The 21,571-nt window shown below is 35.6% G+C and overlaps 1 protein-coding gene across 7 annotated transcripts in view; it reads right to left on the bottom strand.

The window, feature by feature from the left end:
• Positions 1–21,571, bottom strand: part of TJP1 (tight junction protein 1) — a 377,020-nt gene that overhangs the window by 72,217 nt on the left and 283,232 nt on the right. For all 7 annotated transcript variants that reach the window (XM_040493816.1, XM_040493817.1, XM_040493818.1 and 4 more), the window contains one exon: positions 10,004–10,060. In XM_040493816.1, the coding sequence (XP_040349750.1) occupies positions 10,004–10,060 (57 nt within the window). The remainder of the gene's footprint in view (positions 1–10,003; positions 10,061–21,571) is intronic.

Genomic DNA, 21,571 nt, shown 5'->3' with positions numbered 1-21,571 from the left:
TTCTTGAGGGAGAGAGAGCCAGAGCGAGAATGGGGTAGTGGCAGAGAGAGAGGGAGACACAACGTGAAACAGGTTCCAGACTCTGAGCTGTCAGCACAGAGCCTGATGCGGGGCTTGAACTCACTCACGAGCCATGAGATCATGACTCGAGCTGAAATTGGATGCTTAACTGACTGAGCCACCCAGGTGCCCTTCTTCTCTGTTCTCTTTAAAGATGCCCAATTTTCTAGTTACAGATTTCCCTTGTTACTGTCTATTTTTCCTCCTGGTTTTCCATGCCACATTTTTACAATCAGCTAACTTAATCTTTCCTAACTTTTTTTGCCAATTACAGTTTAACTCTTCACTTGTTCTTCCAATCAATCCTCAACATTCTATGACACCTGGGACGCCTGGGTGGCTCAGCTGGTTAAGCATCCAACTTCAGCTCAGGTCACGATCTCAAAGTTCATGAGTTCAAGTCCCGCATCAAGCCCTGCACTAACAGCTCAGAGCCTAGAGCCTGCTTTGGATTCTGTGCCTTCCTCTCTCTGCCCCTCCCCCACTCGGTCTTTCAAAAATAAATAAATTTAATAACAAAAAAAAATTCTATGAAACCTATTCTAATTGTTTTCCCAATGGACATTGGGATCACAGAATTTTGAAACCAAATAGATTCTCAGCAATCATTTGATTCAACTTCCTTTTTACAAATGAAGGCAGAAGGTCGGGGGTCCTATGTGTGCCTCTACTACTTTCAGATTATGACTTTATGTAGGACCTCTGTGGACTTGAGTTCCCTCACTTAAAAGTGATTAGGATTCTATTAACTCTGATACACTTTGATTCTATGAGGTTTTAAAGGCCTGTTCAAAATTAGTTAGTGCTGGGGTGCCTGGATGGCTCAGCTAGTTAAGTGTCTGATTCTTGATTTCAGCTCAGGTCATGATCTCACCATTCATGAGATCAATACCCATGTCAGGGCTCCACACTGACAGCACGGAGCCTGCTTGGGATTCTGTCTCTCTCCCTCTCCCTCCCCGCTGCTCATGTTCTCTATCTCTTTCTCAATGTCAAAAAATTAATTAATTAATTAAGCTTTAAAAAAGATCAAAAAGACCCTTAAAGCAGTTTTTCTACCTATCTTGGTAGTTCTCACAATGTTGCTTAAATTATCTTGACTGTTAGGTTGGTTCCTTTTTATCTTTGTGTCCTTAAACAGTTCCCTGGCTACTCAAATTGTGTGTGTATGTGTCCCCATTTATTCTCACACTCTCTAACAACTCTGATTCTCAATTTGTAGCTTCCATTTCTAATTCCTATTCTATTTTCTTACTCCCAGCTTCTTACAGGACACCTCCAACTGCTCTTCTCCAAAACTGTCATTTTCTCCACAAAACTGACCTCACCACCTATGTTCTACTCTTAAAACACCAAAAAACAAACAAAAACACCAAAAAACAACAAGACCCAAACTTGGGCTGCTTCCTTACCAAACTTACTTCTTTTTATTTATTGCATGTATAGGTAGCTTATGTGACAGAATTATAGGAATTCTGAATTTCAGAAATTACATTCCATACACATTTTTTAAATTTAAAATTAATTTGACATATAAATGGAAAAAGCATTACATGCTAAGTCCAATGACCTGGGCTCAAGTTATCGCTTTTATGCAGCATTTCACAAGACCTATCTGACACTCAGTTTACTTTGTGTGGCTATGAACACCTTCTTCACAGAACGTTAAAATGAAGAGTTCAAAACACTTACAATGCACTCTACCAAGGTAAACAATGGCCTTCAATCAGCTAAAACAAGCCTACCTTAGTTTACATGTTTACATCAGTGTAAATGCTTACTTTATACCCATCTTATACCAATTTGGCGCTACTTACCAGATATGAAGGATTTCTCCCCCCTCCCCTGCCACCTGCTCAACTTGGGACAAGTTAAATGAGATATAATCACATAACATAAAATTCACCCTTTAAAATGTATAATTCAATGTTTTTATGTATTCAGAGGTGTACAACCATCACAATTAATTTGACAACATTTTCATCACCCTAAAAAGAAATTCCTTACCTCTTTACAGCCATCATCCCTCTATGTCCCCAATCCTAAGCAACCACTAGTCCATGTTCTATTTACCTGTTCTGACCATTTCTTATAAATGGAATTATACAATATATGGTCCTTTGACTGGCTTCCTTCACTTAGTATAATATTTTCAACATTTATCCATAGTGTAGCATGTATCAGTGTAGCATGTATTAGAAAGACTGTACTTCCCCCCACCATACTGTCTTGGCACCTTGTTCCAAATTTACTTCTTATTCAGTCACCTCACTAGCTGACACATTTGACTGCTCACCCTTAGAATATCTCCTAACTAGGTCCCTTTCTTTTAACTTTTACCCTAATTCTTTAATATACAAATACTCAGATAATCTTTAAATAATGCTTTTTAAGAAAATAAAAAAGATGACCAACTCATTCCTTTAAATTCCTAAATAAGAACTTGCTTAATTGTTCAAAGGATCATAAAAATACATATGCATTTTCTAAGAGAGAACATCTGAATCTAAAGAAAGTGTAGGTGGGTCACGGTGGCAAGAGGGGTGGAACACAGGACCCTCTGAATGCCATTAGCATCTCAAGCTACAGACCTGCACTTCCCAATGACAGCCATTAGACACATCATGAGTGAGCACTTAAAACGTGGTTAGTCTTACCTAAAATTGTGCTGAAATTATAAAATGTACTTTGGTTGTGTAAGAGTCAGAATGAGAAAAGTTTACCAAGTTTTGAATATTGAGTACATATAGAAAATGACATTTTAAACAAAATTTTATAATCTTATTTAACTCAATGTGTATAAAATATTTTAACTTCACCTGTATTTTACATTTTTTAATGTGAAGACTAAAAAGTTTTAAACTATAGATGTGGTCTGCATTTGCATTGCATTGTTACTGGACAATGTTGCTATACAGACTTTCCCTAAGAGTGACTTTATTGAACAGGCTGGCCTTCTAGGGAATTAAGTTTTATTGGGCATAACCAAGTACCAAGCACCAAAGGGATAGGAAATTGATTAAGATTTCCTACCCTTAAGAAAATTATAATGCAGTAGGAGAAGGGATAGACAACAACCAAAGGAATATATTCATCTGTCACTGAGGCTCAATGGGGAGACCAGAATCCATGAGGCAAGGAGTTCTGCCTGTTTTTGTTCTCTATGCTTACAATAGAGAGAAATACCAAAAAATTACTTAGCCTTGAATATTAAATAGGATTTCAGTGGTTTCTAGCATTCTAAGGTGAAGAAAGTTTCCTCTGAGAACACAAACAGATGAGACAATATGCAAGCACATCATATATTATTCTTGACAATAAATAGGAGAAAACTTTAAGAGTTTTAGTCCACAGTAATTTTATTCTTTCAAAAGAAGTTACTTCCACCTTTCTTATCACTGACTGTCAGATGTCAAAGAATATGATTTGACCGTATTTGGCAATACTCAGTATCTATACTACAAGTTATTGCCGAAAGCATACAGCCTCAAATTATCTTCTTTACTCACTACGATTGCCAAAAACCCATGAGCTCACCTCAAGGAGAGTGACTTTCTCCTTCTTCTGTCAATGCTTCTTAAAAATGCAATGCCAGGACTGCCTGGGTGGCTCAGTCGGTTAAGTGTCTGATGCTGGCTCAGGTCATGATCTCAAGGTTCATGAGTTTAAGCCCCACATCAGGCTCTCTGTTGTCAGCACAGAGCTTGCTTCAGATCCTGTCCCTCTCTCTCGCTGTCCCTCCCTGCCACTCTCAAAAATAAACAAACATTAATGAAAAAAAAAAACCACTAAAAAAAAAATATGACGCCAGAGGCCATGGTCCTCCATTTCAAACTGGAACATTTTAAAAACGCGTATTAGGGGCCCCATTCCAAACCAAATGAATCAGAACCTCTGTTCACTGGGGGATGACCAAGTTGACTTCTCTTTATAATAAACCTGGAGAGCCACCGCTCTAAGTCAGTTGTCAGCAAACTATAGCCTCCAGGCCGAAATAATAAGTAAATAAAGTTTTACTGAAATATAGCCATACCCACTTGTTTACCTACTGTCTGTGGTTGCTTCTGCAATACAACTGTAGAGTTGAGTAGCTGTGACAAATTTATGGTCTACAACATGTAAAATGTTTACTTATCATCCAGCACTTCAAAATACATTGTGCTGATAATGCTCTAAAATAGTCTAAATCTTACTACTCTGGATCCACTCAGAACACCAAAAGACTGTCAGATTTGAAAGTACTGTTCTGTGGCCTCAGAGAATGAAGTCAACTGGATTATGCTTTGGCATATATGTCTCAATTTGCACTGACAGGGCTAATTTTAAAAACCTTCAAAAAACAACTCCTGAAAACAAAAAACAAAAAAACAATTCCTAGAGGGATGGTCTTTGAAGACTTCCATTCTGTCATAGTCTCTGTGATGAGGCCCAGAAGCAACACAGGTCTATGTTCCCAGCTTAACAGTGAACATGTTTAAAACCAAAGAATTATTAATTATAAACTCATCTCTATGTATCTTCTGATGACATTTTTCTGGGCTGGTACCTTTCTTTTTCTTTTTTTCTTTTTTTTTTTTTTTTTTAATGTTTATTTATTTTTGAGAGAGACAGAGACAGAATGCGAGTGGGTTAGAGGCAGAGAGAGAGGGAGACATAGAAGCAGAAGCGGGCTCCAGGCTCTGAGCTGTCAGCACAGAGCCCAACATGGGGCTCGAACTCACAAGCTGTGAGATCATGACCCGAGCCGAAGATGGATGCTCAACTGAATGAGCTACCCAGGCGCCTGGGCTGGTACCTTTCTCATAGCAAAAGAAAACTGAAGTATGAGAAGAGATCATCTACAGAACAGAACTACACTCGTCTTCTAAATAGAAAACTCAGACTTGCCTGATTATTACACCTACCACGAGTTGGTATGATACTTCTAACACATTTAGAAAACTGGATTCTGTTTTCTCAATATTCGAGATCTTTTCCTTCTTTACCTGAGCTAATGAAATACAGATCTGTAGTAAAATGACTTAGCATTTCCCCACATTTGAAAACCTAACAAAACCAAGCAAAGCAGCAGAAAGGAGAAACAAACTTAGCTGATTTGTGTCTTCTTTTATTTACACTTAAAAGGTATGAGGAAAAAACAAACATGTGATAATGCCAAATTATCTCTACGGTTTTGAGTGATCTAGCTTCTACCTAAAGAAATTATATAAGGAACAGCAATTTAAACCCAATGTAAGCAAAAGAAAGGAAATATTAAAATAAGAGCAGAAATCAATGAAACAAAAAATAAAGAGTATTTATGAAAACAAAATCTGGTTTTTTAAAAGATCAATAAGTAAGATTGTTCAATCACTAGCTAGATTGACCAGGAAATAAAAGACATAAATTACCAATATCAGAATGAAAAAAGGGACATTATTACAGATCCTACAACATTAGAATAAGGGAATATTAACCATTTTATATCCATAAATTTGACAACTTAGATGAAAGGGACAAATACTTTGAAACATACAAATTACCAAAGTTACCCAAAAAACTAATAAAGAGATATGTAACTTGAATAATCCTATATAAAATTAAAGAAACTGAATTTACAGTTAAAAACCTTCCCCCTCCAAAAACAAACACACACACACACACACACCCCACACACAAAAATCCCTCCTGGAGCAGATGGCTACACTGGCGAATTCTAAATTCTATCAAGCATTTAAGTAAGAAATAACATCAACTGTACAAGAACTCTACCAGAAAACACAATAGGAAGAAATACTTTCCAACAGCTGGTTTTGAGGCTAGTAGCTTTCCCTGATACTAAAACTAGAGAAAAACAATATAAGAGAAAAGTCTAGCAAATCAACCTATTAATATATAAGATGGAAAATAAATCACAACCAAATAGAATTTATCTTGGGAATGCAAAACTGTTGAGTATTCAAAAAGCAAGACAATGATTACACCAACAAACTAGTAAGAATACTCATTTCCTAACCTCAGGCACTACTTGTAAAAACAAAGTACTGGCGGGGCACCTTGGTAGCTCACTTGGTTAAGCGTCTGACTTTGACTCAGGTCGTGATCTCACGATTCGTGAGTTCTAGCCCTGTGTTTAGCTCTTTGCTGATCTTAACCTGATAAACAGCATATACAATAACTTGACAGTTAACATCATACTTAATGGTGAAAGACAGAATATTTTAATCTAAAATTAGGAATAAGGCAAGGAGGTCTGCTCACCATAATATCTTGGAAATCCTAGCTGGTGCAATAAGGCAAGAAAAAGAAACTGCATACAGATCAGATCAAAAGGAAGAAATAAAACTGCCTCTATTCACAGATGCCATGACTACATAGAAGAAAAGTTGTAAGTTCATTTATTAAAAAAAAAAAAATCAATAGTATTTCTACATATGAACAATCAAAAATTTAAATGAAAAAAATACCATTTACAATAGATTCAGGAAACATGAAATGTACTTAACTAAAAACCTAGCAAAATGTGTGTAAGATCTGCATGCTGAACACTATAAAACAGTAATAAGAAAATAAAAGAATGGAAAAATACATCATGTTCAAAGTTTGGAAGACTCAGTATTGTCAGTTCTCCCTGAATTAATCTATAATGTAATAAAAATCTCAGATTTTTTTATTTGACAAACTTACTCTAAAATTTGTGTAGAAAAGCAAGAGAACTAAAATAGTCAAAACAATTAAAAAAAATAAATTTGGAGGATTCACACTACCTGATTCCTAGACCTAATATAAATCTATAATAACAAATGCAGAAGTGACTGGCAGATGGGATAGACACACAGTATCTACAGAACAGACTAGGGAAAGACCTATTTTTGACAAAGGTAGAAAGCATTTCATGAAGAAAGGAAAATCTTTTCATAAACAATGGCCCAAAAGTTTGTGGACATCCGTATTAAAAAAAAAAAAAAAAAAATCCTCTGCCCACATGTGATAACATACACAAAATTTAACTCAAAACATCCAGAAAAAATCCTGTGACCCTGGGCTTAGCAAAAACATCTCAAAAGCATGATTGATAAAAGTAAAAACTAACAAACTGGACTTTTATCAAAATTTAAAACTTATGCTCTGCAAAACACACTATTAAGAGAAGGAAAAAAGCAAGTTGTAGACTGGGAAAAATATGTGCAAAACAATATCTGATAAATAACTTGTACCTTGAATATATAAATAACTCTCAAAACTCAGTAACAACCTCAGTGCACCAAAGGACACAATCAACAGAGGGAGAGGCAATTCCTGGAATGAGAAAAAATATTTACAAGTCATATATCTGCTAAGGAGCTAATAATATTCAGAACATATAAAGAATTCCTAAAACTCAACAACAGAAAACAAATAACCCAATTAAAAAATGGGCAAAGAACTTGAATGGATGGTCATTTTATGTGTATTTTACTGCAACCAATACAAAAACAAACAAAAACCCCCATAATACCTCAATATTAAGAAAACAAACAACCCTATTAAAAGTGGGCAAAGGATTTAAATATATTTTACCAAAGAAGATATATGGATGACAAGCATACAGACCTTAATGTCCTTAGTCTTTAGAGAAATGCAAACTAAAACCACAATGACAAACACACGACACAACTATTAGAAGGGCTAAAGTTAGGGGGGCAAAAAAACCCCTGATAATATCAAGTGCTGATAAGGATACAAAAGCAACAGAACTCTTATACACAGCCAATGGAGATGCAAAATGGTACAGACCATTTGGTGGTTTCTTATAAATGTTCACTTACCATAAGACTCAGAGCAAGCCCATTCCTAAATATTTACCCAAGAGAAATGAAAAGTTATGTTCATACAAAAACCTGCACACTATGCAGAATTATAACCACAAAAAACTGCAAAATATCCAAATAATTCTACATCCATACAATGGAATAATACTCAAGCAATAAGGAACTAAAAATAATGGCAACAAGAGAAACTACTGATACAAGCAACGTCATGGGGAAATCACAAATGCATCAGGCTGAGAGTATAAGAAGTAAGTGCTGAGAGTATAAGAAGCTAGTCTTAAAAGACTATATATTGTATGAAATCATTTATGTGACTATATGGAAAAAAAACACACCAGTGGCTACCAAGTGCCGGGGTAAGGGAACAAAGTTGATGACAAATGGGTACAAGAGAAAAGTTTCAGGTGATGGGACAGTTCCGTATTTTGGTTGTGCTGGTGCTTACATGACTATACGAATTTATCAAACAGAGAACTGTACACAGAGGATAAATTTTACTATATGCAAATTATACCAATAAAAGCAATAAAGGTGTTAAGAAAATGTAATGTGATAAAAATAAAATACATAATACAAAATTATATCACAACCAAACACTTATAAGGTATGAAGTTATTTTATAACATGTTTAATCTGATTTAAAAATGCTACCTAATAGCACGTTTCAAACAGAGTGGCTATATTTCAGCCTTAACAATTAAAAGTTAAGGTTATTGTTACTTAAATGATTTCTTCTACCACTTAGGGAGACATAAAAAAAAGTCAACCATATCTTATCTGAAATCACTGTTTTTTAATAATTAATTTACCCATTATCTATTATGTTCAGATTCAAACATATACAAGATAATCAGGGGCAGAGTTCAGGAACTTAATTTACATACCCCTTTCTATTTTCCTAGTAATGGATACAGCTGGTAGAAACAGTAGTGTGAAGTATTTAAATATTCTCTAATCTCTTTCTATTCATTCTGAAGAGTTAGCTCTTTTCAAAGCAGGACTGGGGAGAATTATGGAAGGCACTTCCTTCACGGTAAGCATAAATAGGTCCCATTAGCCCCATTTTAAACCTATGAAAACCCAGGCTCCAGCAGAGGGTTATTAGATCACTTACTCCTTTCTAAAAGAAAAGAGGAAGGAACTAGGATTCAAATTCAGAGCAGTCTCACTTCAGACACAAAGCTCTTTTTCATTTTCTTTTTTTAAGTTTATTTATTTTGAGACAGAGACAGCCCAAGTGGGGGAAGGGCAGAGAGGGAGGGAGGGAGAGGGAGAGAAAGGGGGGGGGGGGGAGAGAGAGAGAGAGAGAGAGAGAGAGAGAGAGAGCGAGAGCGCGCGAGAATCCCAAACAGGCTTCATGCTGGCAGCACAGAGCCCGACAGGGGGCTCAAACTCAAGAAACCTTGAAATCATGACCTGAGCTGAAACCTAGAGTCAGATGCTCAATGGACTGGGCTACACAGGTGCCCCCCTCAGTTTTTTTAATTTGGGAAAGAGAGAGTGCACATGCACCAGTGCAAGGGAGGAGGGAGAAAGAGAATCCAAAGGAGGTTCCATGCTCAACGTAGAGCCTGATGTGGAGCTCAATCCCATGACCCTGGGATCATGACCAAAATCAAAGATACTCAACTGACTGAGCCACCCAGGGGCCCCCAAAGCTCTTAATCTTACCCAGTTTACTGCTATTTGCTCTCTTTCCATCTGCAACTGCTTAAACAATAGCTTGGATCTACATGTTTCAAATCAAAAATATCTTTTAAGGTTTTATTACTCACACAATCTGTTTTGATTTTAACCCTATAATACCTGCACATATATTCAGAAAGTCTGAAGGAGTTTACAGTTTATATCAACATGCAATGTGTTTTATCTGATGATTCAAATTTTTAAAAATAAATCACTTACTTTCTCAAGTCAGGAATAAAATAAACCAAATATACAAATAATCACCAAAAGGATATATGAAAAAGTAATCACGTTCACCTCTAACCTTAATAAAGAATTTATTGCAACTCTAATTTTAAACAAAGGAATATAGAAAAGTTTTTTCCCCTTTCTTCTGACTTCCTGACATCTGGCTTTCCTCTATTGTTTTCCAAAGTTGCCAGTATCCTGAGTTATACACAGATTATTTAGTGCAACAGAAAACTTACCCTGTGAAGCGTCACTGTGTGTTGTTCCCATATAGCTGTTTCCTCCATTGCTGTGTTCTGGAAAGGAAAAGAAAAACAAATCATTTCTCTGTTAAGAAAATGTCTTTAATAAAGTGAGTGAGATAATCCAGCAAACAATTCGCACACTGAAATACCAAAATTCATGCTGTTAATATTAGATATTCTGAAAAGAGTTTAATAATTATGGAAGGCTTTTGTTTGCTTTTTGTTTTTGTTGTAAGAGACAGGAAACTACACACAGGAACTTCCTTTGTTTTTAACTTAATTTGGACAGATGCTGCTCTACATTCATTTCATGTCAGCTCAAACTGGCATTCAAGCTAATTCTGTAGTAACTTTATACTTAACATTAGATAGAAAAGAATAAAAGTTGGAGAATAGTACTATTTTAAAATATCTGATGACACATAAAACATTAAAAAGCATTGCGCAGTGTAACTGTGCAAAGGAAGGAAAAGTCAAATACTTTTTAACTCAGTAAGTATAAATATACATGTTACCGGAAACTAGATAAGACCATTAGATATGTTTGGACATTGGTTGCTTTAATATCACATAGTTAAACACTACTGCACCACCTAGTTTCAGTTTTGCTACAGAATTATCTTTTCAAGCTCTGCTTATAACCTTTAAGTAAAAAGAAAAAAAAAAAGTTTTTTCTAGTATATGTATCATGGTCACACAAAACAAAAAAACAAATTAACTACAAAGTATCCCCAAGAATCACCATTAAATTAAAACAACACACCTTCAATCCAGGTACTACTCAAACCATAGTGTAGCTCAGGCTCACCTCCTGTCAAGAACCTCTTAGTAAAGCGGGAAATAAGTTACTATTCAAGGCATTAGCACTAAAGAATTAAAAAAAAATTTCTTAGAAATTGGGTTAATTGCTCTTAGAGGCTTAAATAATTCAGTCTCTTTTAATGTTACCATTTTATGGAACTGGGGTTACTAAAAATATATTATATTTACAAACTTTTTTTTTTTAACAAAGTCCTTTCCAGAATTAACAAAAAGCTGGGTAGAAGGGGAAAATGCTGAGCATGACATTCTCAGAACATCACAGGTTACCCACTGTTAGAAATGCTGATTTCACAAATGAGATCTGTCTTCTATCACACTGCTGTCATTTAGCATCGTGAGAATATGCCCATCAAGGTACCACGGACCCATTTCTCCTTTCCCACAACATCTTTAATCGAAGATTAATGCCACTTTAGAAAATGAATCCCTTTAAGGAAAGCCTGTTTCCCTAAATTCAAAGCAACAAGATTAACTTTCCTGCCAGATGAAAAAAGAGGGAGAAAGGATCTCTCTGTTCACTCCCATAGATAAGAACTACCAACCTTACCAGAGTTTTGTTTCAATCTTCCAATCAAATGCAGCAAAACCTCCCTTTAATGAAACTCTGCTAGAAACAAAGCTGTTCTGTTTTTTCACAAAAATTGACCAGGATTTAATGTATTTAAAAAAATTCCTCCATCAATGTGAAGTAACGATGATATGAGTAATTCTGCTAAACATCGAGAGTCCTACTGAAATATACATGATAAAAATATCTGCAATAATTGCCAGTTTGTCCAATCTTAGCTGACTTATTAAAAATGAGAATTGCTTGCATGGCTCTAAACTCATCTATTCTCAATCCACTTTAACCAGCAACATTGCTTCAACTGCCTTTTCAATCCCTTTCATATCAGTGCAAAGGGAAAGTGATCTGACAACAGACAAGTACCTTGATAACATATTCTTTGGTATGAAGCAGCTTATCATCCTCCATATGATTTTAATCACCACAAGTTTTCCATTTTTCAAAAGAGTATTAATCAAACAAGGAATCCATTTAATGTTAAGGAGGGTTAACAAGGAGGGTTAACAAGGGTTAATGTTAAGGAGGTTATGAAACAACATATATTGTTATTCTAATTTTAAACGTGAGTAGTAAAGGAGGCTGAAAAGACACAAAGTGTTAACACTGATCATCTTCAAAGTGAAGGGATTAGGAAGAACATTTTTCATTAGGTATTGTATCTTTTTGCTTTCCTTTCTTTATTCCCAATCAGAATAAACTACCAGTGTATTTTAAACCACATTCACCAAATCCCCTTGGAAACTTCAAATATCTTTATTAACTTTGTTTTAGGAAAACAAGTAATATTTAAGGAAATTATTTTGTTTTATTGTTAATTATAAAAAGTAGTTATTCAACTGTTGGTAAGGGATCTGTTCGTAAGGTCTTAATGTACAAGCCTGAAGAAAACTGCAGTAAGAGAAATTAATTTTTTTCAGATAAGGGAAAAACTAAAAATACTACAACAACTGTCTGGCATTCCAATCAAAATGAGTATTTCTTCGGAGGGATTAGAAAAGTACACATCTCAACTAACTCAATGGCTTCCCAAAAAAGGGTAGTAATTGCTCATTCTCTGTTAAAGCCAAACATAGCCTTATTAGCTTGATTTATCACAAGGGAGACGTATGCAATAGAGATTGAGACATTTAAAAAAGGTGATTAGTCAGGCTCTCGATCAGCACATTAAACCAATTTAATCCACAATATGAATAAGTTATTATGCCTTGCCAATCCTACCACTTAAACCACAAAACAACAACAAAATGTAGTCCTAGTTTAAATCAGGAAGCATGTCCTCTCCTCTCCACTCTCTAGCCTTTGGTTTCCTTCAGTGGCAGAAGCAGCCAAATTCTATCCATGTTTGTTTACATTACCAGGTAGACCTTACAAGGAGTTCTCAATGAATAGAGAAGAGAATAGATGAATGAATGGGTTTATGATAATGCAAATATAGTCAAATATAATGGAAGACTCTTATTTGTCAGGATTCAAGTATCCACTGCAAAATTCTTTTGACTTTACTATGTTCAAAAATAATAATAAAGTGGGCGTGGGGGGGTGTCTTACAGTAAATCACTCAAAATTGAAGGCTAAAAGTGATATGAAACAGTTTTTATACTAATAAACACAACTTTTGTGCTGTTGGGTTTTTTTTGAGACAGAAAGAGTGCATGCGTGCACACAGATGCACAAGTGGGGAAGGGGCAGAGAGAGAGAGGGAGAGAAAATCTTAATTAACCAGGCTCCACACTCAGCAGGAAGCCTGACACAGGGCTCAATCCCAGGACTCTGGGATCATGACTGAGCCCAAATCAAGAGTCAGATGCTTAACCCACTCTGCCACCCAGGCACCCCTATTAAACACTTATTTTTGTAAGCGCTACTAAAAGAAAAAAAAAGTTCACTAATAACAGAATTTTGATGCTTTAGAAAAAGGGGGACAGAAGGTTTCTTTTGTTAGAATACCTAAGAGTACCTTACGTTTTCACTATGACCCCTTCTGTAGTGTTTTATCAAGTTCATCTATTACCTATACAAATACATGATGATTAAACTCAACATCCTTATTGTAAAGTTGCTTCTCGTTTCTTATTAAAAACAATGCAAAGCTGCATAACTTGGACATGGATCTTCTGAGAAATCTACAGTCTCATTCCCTGGGCCTTAGGAGACCAAAGAAAAAGTGTTACTCCTTTAAGCACAATACCAGCACTATTATTCCGTAGTAACCTGGAAAGATGCTGTTACACGGAAAATGAACTAGATGAGAAATACTGAGATCAGAGCCCAAATCTGCCATACTGGATAGGTGACCTCAGTTTTCCTTACCTATAAAATTAAAGAACTGGATGAAATTATCTCAAGTAAAAGGTTCTTTCTACCTCCAAAATTCTACTGGACTATAATTCTAATTGTAGTCCAATTATAATTCCAATTTCAAACTTGCCGCAAATTCAATTATTAGTGGAGTACTGCAGACATCAGGAGTGACTGCAAATTGTGACTACTGGATTCTGAGTTATGAGTACATTTCTAAGTCAGTATCAACTGACTAGAATCACAATTTCTGAAGAAGCAAAAAGCTGCATTTCAGAATTTGCCAAGAGTTTGTTTGGTTTCTTTGTTCTAAGATCCAGCTGGCAAAGACACTACTCAGATCACCAACTCTAAAGGGCTTCCTGCCAAAACTTCAGATCCCCATTCTAGGCAGTTTTGCTGTCCTTTAGGGATGATTACAGATTAAATGGGGAATAGACAGGAGGACACAAAAACTGACAAAACAAAATGAACCTATAACTGGGAGAAAACCAAATCCAAAACAATAAATAAGGCAACTATTCTACAAACGAAGGAAAAATCTTACTCCTTAACATTATCTAGACACATAGCAGGATTTATAGTCAGTTAAATTTTACTGCTATAGCTGTAATTTTAAAAGCAACCCATTCATTCATTCATTCATTCATTCATTCATTCAACAAATATTTATCAGATATGCAAGTGGTGTGGAGGCCAAAAATAGGTCCCTCTTCCTCTCTAAAGGGCTCAAGGAGAAAGTTTATAACACTACATACATGGTGTAGAAGAGAATGAAGATTCTGCCTGCTGTGAAGATCAGAGATAGGAGTCCCTGAGAAAACAATGTTCAAGTTCAAGCTTGGAGAATGATCAGGGAAAAAAAAAAAAAAACTGGGGAGACAAGTTTCAGAAGAAACATCGCATCAGCAAGGTTGTTAATGCTGCACATAAAGTTGGCTGTGGGATGGCTGAGTTGTACGATGTGTGGATGAGGAAAGGGTAAAAAGAGAAGTTGCAAAAGTTCCTTTACAACAGGCCTTGTAATATAATGCTAAGGACTCTAAGCTCAGTGGGAAAACACTAAGAAATTTCAGGCAATCACATGACATAGCCCAAACTCATTCGGAAGGATGTAGAAGATGGATTTCAGGTAAGGAGACCAGTTAGAAAGTTAAGGTGTAAAGAGGGAGAAGCTAAAGATGGCCAACTGGCATCTTTAGATGGACAGCTGAGTGGAAAAGCAGGAAGAAGAAAAGATTATAAATTCAGTGTTAGACATCCTAAATGGAAGGTGCCTGTGGAAATACTGAAGCAGAGATATAGGCAATAGGAAGCTAAATATACAGGGCTGAAGATCAAGACTGAGATCGCGAGTAGATAAGGATCTAGAAGTAATCAACAAAGTAGTGTTGAAACCAAGAGAAAAGATCCAATTACGCAAGGACTAAGATGACCCTGTGGACTACAAGTATTGGGGGGGGGGGGGGCAGGGACCAAAGGAACAGCCAATGAGGATAGAGGAAAACCAATGAGCTAACACAAAACATCATTTATTGCTCAGAGAGTACACCAAAACAAAATATAAAAATGGAAGCTATGACCTTTAAATATTAAATATATACCTAGACTAGTTTAGTCAGTACTATCTCTTAAATGAGGCAGCTGAACACTCTTGACAACTTGCTGTCCTCCATTAGGAAAATCAAGTAGTAAAGGAAGGTGCTTTCTCTGGAGTCCTTCTGTGAACAGAGCTGCTACACTGAATTATTTCTGAATTCTTCTGCTCTCCAAAGTGTTTTTGTTTTGTTTTGAGTTATTTTCCACCCAAAATAAAATGCAAGATCATCTACTGAGATCAGGCTGAGCCAGGAACTTAAAAAATACAACCTAAGTTTTAACGAATAAAACAGATAGATGACCCCTGACTTCTTTGGCCTTATCAATTAAGTAATTAATTTCAACTGTGATCACTGATATACAAATGAAATACAAAGAAAGAGACCAGAGTATGTGTTAAAAAATAGGGAAAATAAGCATTTGGATTAATCTGAAGGGCTGTCATGTGAACTCTCAAAATAGAGATGTCCAAGAAGTAGTAAAAAATGTCCTTCAAGTAGTAAAAGAGACAAATCTAAAGCCAAATGAAGAGAGGTCTTGGAGACACTCAGGGATTCAACAAACTTCTCAAATACAAGTTAAGAATTCACTAAGCTTAAGAATTCAAATAATGATCAAAGTAAGAGTGCAGTCGCTCAATAGATGTTGAGTTGGATGACAGTCTCCATAGAAAGGAAGAAAATTTAGTAGCTAACACCCAACTGTACTCAACAAGAGTTAAATTTTCAAATATTTTATTTTGTCCACTCTTTGGTTGGCAACTTAGGGGACAAATGATGATAGATATGATTAGAAAACGTTAACAGCTAGAAGACATAAAGTATAAATGGAATTTTTTGGTTGATCAAAGTTGGAGGTCTCTGTAAAATATAAGTTTACAAATAAATCTTTGCCCTGTCCTAAGATCAATGTGAAAGGATATCAACTTAACTAAGTTACCATTATATGCACATTAAAAATGACAATTTCTCATCTGGGACAGTTACAGACACTCTAGAAAACTGTGAGTGCTTTCCAGTTATCAAAAATAAAACTATTTTTAGGTAGACATTTTCTAATGGCCTGAAGATGGATAAAAAGACTTCAAATTCTTTTCAGGTAGAAAGGGGAAAGGGACTGAAGTGGCAGGGAGGACTATGGAGTGATATTTCTAAGTGTATCTTTTTGTGTAACTCTGACTCTCAGAACCACAATATTCTTTCTATAAATATATATCTATATGTATGTAAATATATACATATATATACACACACCCTTGCATATCAAAACAAAACAAAACACACACACATTAAAACACAGATATGGAGATATGGGAAATTATCCAAAATGGAATACAAATAATAACAACTATGAATCTAACTGTATTATAAATGAATAATGTGATCACATGAAGAAAGCCAAGGAGAAAACACAAGTAAGAAACTGTAGTTTTAAAACAGTATCCTGACTGAATGCTGTAAAGCCAAAGACAAAAAGAATTGTATAGAAATTCTGTAGCCTAGTTAGTCTTTCTCCTGGAGGTATGGGTATAAGTTTGAAACTATTTTGTATGTATATCAGAAGTAAACCAAGAAGCAAATACACTGTAGATAATGAAAGCTGGATTTCTACTGCTGGGAGAAAAAAGTTATAAATAAGAAAAGGAGGAAGGTTATAAATAAGATTGGAATCTTAAGTATCAGGACAAACCCTTGGTTTTAGACATCTATACACACAGATACAGAAAGAGTCACGTACATATGCACAGATTACTATACATATATCTATTTCCTAGCTCTAGCTGCTGAAAGAGCCTAGAAGCAAACAAACAAAAACCTCCACTGCAATGAGCACAGCCACCATCATGAAGATCTAAATTTCTAAATATGATTCTCTAATAAAAGAAATCAGGAATCCTTGGAGAAGTGGTTGCTTTCAGGGTGAAAATATAAAATGAACCTCAAATATCATGTGATACCAGAAATTAAAGGACTGCCAAAAAAAAAAAAAAAAAAAAAAGTAAGTTTGTCAAAAGAACACAGGAACCAATCTGAGGGAGCTTCTAATGGCCAAAGCTGGAATAACTTGAGCAACCAAGTAAATAATGATACTATTCAATTTTAACCCATAGAAGAAAACAGATATCCTTGAGCCTATACCAATATAATCAAATAAATAAGAAAGAGACAGCACTCCTTACAACGGAACTCCAATTAACAAATGGGGAAGGAAAAAGGGAAACAAAAATTACCATCAGCCAAACCCCACAAACTGTTGCAGATGAGATCCACCAATAGATGCTAAATTTAGTGGCTGAAAGTTTGAGAAGCAGCAGGATTAGCAGAGTCTCAAATTACCTCCTCCAAAATATTTATCAATTAAAAAAATATATAGTGACTTTACAAAGTGGAGAATTACCACCCTAACCTAGTGATCAAGGTAAACATCACCAATAATACATACCAACATTATAAACCACTTGATATGATGCACCAAGACCCATCGAGATTTTTATAGTGTTTTCCCAAAAATGCATCATCTCATTCTAATGGTAAGAAAATATCAGACAGGGATGCCTGCCTGGCTCAGTCAGTAGAGCATGCAATTCTTGATCTCAGAGTTGTGAATGCAAGCCCCACCTTGGGTATGGAGCATTCTTAAAATAAGAAGAATAAAAATAAGAAGAATAAAGATAAAAGATTAAAAAAAAAAAAAAAAGATTGGGTGCCTAGGTAGCTCAGTTGGCTGAGTGTCCAACTCTTAATTTCAGCTCAGGTCATGATCCCAGGGTCGTGGGATTGAACCCTGTTGGGCTCTGCATTGAGCATGAAGCCTTGCTAGAGATTCACTCTCTCTCTCTGCCCCTCTGCCCCTGTCCCCTGCTCCTGTGCTCTAAAATACATACATACATACATACATACATACATACATACATACATACATACATAAATTTAATAAAAGAAAATATCAGGCAAAGCAAATTGAGGGGCATTCTACAAAATAATAAATCAATTCTCTTCAAAAATATAAAGGTCATAAAACACAGTGGGAAGACTGAGAGTCTGTTGCAGATTCCAAGACACCAACAAGAACTAAATGCAATGTGGAATCCTGAAACAGAAAGAGGAAAAGCTGGCAATAGTTGAGTACAGTCTGCAGTTTGGTTAATATTATTTTATTATTTTATCAATATTAATTTCTTATCCTTGATAACTGTTCTATGGTTATATAAAACATATAGGATGAGGGATTATAAGCAAACCAATATTTTTAAAGCTTTTCTCTAACATTAGTTCAAAATAAAAAAACTTTAAAAAATCTTTTTGGTTTCTAAAGATATATGAGAAAACATGATACACAACAAAGCACTCAATGAAAAACAGACCAAATTAGCAGATTCAACAGGTCACATTTCTTTAAAATTAGCCTTCTTCCTTCACCTTAAACCCTCAAACTGCTTTAAACGAGTCACAAAAAGTCTAAGGCAAAAAGGTGACAAGCTGTGTTTCAACTGCTAAGACTTCCTTAGGCACACTCCATCAGGGCACTCCCTCCTGTTTCTAATAAAATCAGGCATCTCCAGGCTAAAAATCTTACCACTGAACTGGGCAACAGTAACTGATCAAAGTTCAACAGAAATGGAGTAAATACATCAGTTTTAATGCAAGCCACTTAGGTAAACTTAGGACTTTTCCCATACACAACAAAGAGCAACATCACTTATTTTCATGTAAAACGGAGTTTTTAAAGTAACATTAATTGCAGATGCATAAGAGTTTAATAAACTTGATCTGTTGTCAAAAAATAAAAAATAACCTGCTAATATCTATATATCCAACAGTGTTCATATCCAGAATACACAAAGAATTCTTATCAATAAAGACAGCCTAATAGAACAGAAGTTGCTAAGGGCTTACAACATTCACTCAATGTAATATTATATAGCCATGAAATGAATAAACTACAACTATACAAACCAATATGGATGAATCTTACAATGTTGTTCAATGTTGAACAAAAGAAGCCAGACATAAGAACACATACAATGTTTTCATTTGACTGTAATAACAGGTTAAAACAACAACAACAACAAACAAAAAAACCAAAACACTGCAAAAGAAAAACTCCCAGGGGGTAACTGGCCCTATCAGTTAAAGAGCTCTTAATTAATTAAGACATACTACAAGGCTTCTATAATTAAAAGTGTGGTACTGGTGCATGATTAGACATATAGACCAGTGGAATAAAATGGAAAATCCAGAAATAGAGCTCAAAGTAAATAATGGCAAATTAGGATATGAGAAAGGTAACCTGTCAAATCGCTGGTATAAAGGATGTCACTTATTAATAGTGTTGGAAAAACTGGGCAGTCATTTAGGAAAAAACATAAAATTAGATCTATATCTCATCGTGCATAAGAATAAACTCCAAAAGAATTATGGATCTAAATGTAAAAAATAAAACCATAAAGTACTAGAAGAAAACTTAAATGAATTCCTGTTGCTTTTTTTTTTTAAAGGGAGAGAATGTGAGTAGGGGAGAGGGGCAGTGGGGTGGGGGTGGGGGGATCTCAAGCAAGTTCCACATGGGGATCGATCCCACAACCCTGGATGATGATGACATGACAAGAGTCAGACACTCAATTGACTGTCAAGCCACCCAGGCACCCTTCAAGTGAATTCTTTAAGGCTGGTGTAGGGAAAGGCTTCCTAACCATAACTAAAAGTTCTCAGGAAATAAAATAACCCTGGGTACATAAAAAAAAAGCCCACATGACCAAAACACACACACACACACACACACACACACACACACACACACACACAAAACACCATAACCAGTCTTAAGACAAGGTACAGCCTGGTAGAAAATATTTGCAAAATATACCTCAAAGGGCCAATATCTCTAATATGTAAAGAAAGAAATGCAGAAAAAAAGAAACATTTTAAAAAAGGAAAAAAAATACTTCACACAAAAATATTAAAATGGTCCTCAAATATTTGAAAAAATGTTCAAACTCACTCACAGAGAAATGCATATTAAAATAACTCCAAGATACCATTTTTCACCTATCAAACTGGCAAAAATATAAAACATATGACAACACAGTCTGTTCACAAGACTGTGAGGATACGGACTTTCTCTTACATTTCTAATGGGAATTAGTACTGCCTTTCTGGAAGGAATTTGGCAATACCTAACAAAACTAACACTTACTTTTTGACCCAGAGATTCTACTTCTACAATACACCTCCAACAATGTGAATAGACATATGTACAAGGTCATTCATTGCAGCAACGTTTGTTGTTGCAAATACGTATCAGCAACACCTAAATGACTACATATGGGCTAGTAAATGAAAAAATTATGGTACATCCATACAATGGGAGTATTGGCAGCTATAAGAAATGGTGATCTCTATGAACTGATATGGAACAACTTCAAGGGCATACCTTTAAGTGAACAAAGTACAAGAATATCTATAGTATGCTACCCTTCGTGTAAGAAAGAAGGTAATGTAAGATTATGCACATGTACTTGCTCCTCTGTGAAAAAGAAATATAGAAATGATAAACCAGAAACTAAAGGAACTACCTTACAAGGTTAAGTGGGAAAGGGGTGGGAAGGAAAAGAAAATGGGTTTGGGGTTGTAGGAATGAGGAAGAATTAACACTCCTGAGCATATATTTTTGTACAGCTTTGAACTACAGTAATGTTTCACATACCCCAAAATAATAAACAATTAAAATCAACAAGGATGGTCATGGAGGTGGGACCCAAAATAGAATACACAGAGTTAACAAATAAACCTATTCCATGTGGTGCCTGGGTGGCTCAGTCGGCTGAGGGTCTGACTCTTGGTTTTGGCTCAGGTCATGATCTCATGGTTTGTGGGATCGAGCCTTGCATCAGACTCTGTGCTGAGAGCACGAAGCCTACTTGGGATTCTCTCTTTCTCTTTCTTTCTTTCTCTCTCTCTCTCTCTCTCTCTCTCTCTCTCTCTCTCCCCCAGCCCTCACTTGCTCTAAATAAAATAAATAAACTCAAAAAATAAATAAACCCATTTCAAATGAATACCACAACTGAAAAGGATGGGGAAAAAACTAACCTATGTGTCTGTCTAGTTGTGACTGCTGAAAGGAACAACCACTGCCGTACCAATTGGATATACAGATCCAGGTATCTAAATTCCATTCTCCAATAAAAGAATCAGGTCTTCTTGTATAAGTGAGAAAAGCCAGGGTTAGGGTAGGGAAAATACAACATAAATCATGTACCAAAAAAATAAAAAGTG

Source organism: Herpailurus yagouaroundi, unplaced genomic scaffold, assembly GCF_014898765.1.
Source record: "Herpailurus yagouaroundi ecotype Mexico unplaced genomic scaffold, PumYag 185, whole genome shotgun sequence".
In the NCBI taxonomy this organism is placed as follows: Eukaryota; Metazoa; Chordata; class Mammalia; order Carnivora; family Felidae; genus Herpailurus; species Herpailurus yagouaroundi.
Note: the sequence above shows the minus strand (reverse complement) of the source record. Positions and strands in the feature narration are given on the sequence as shown.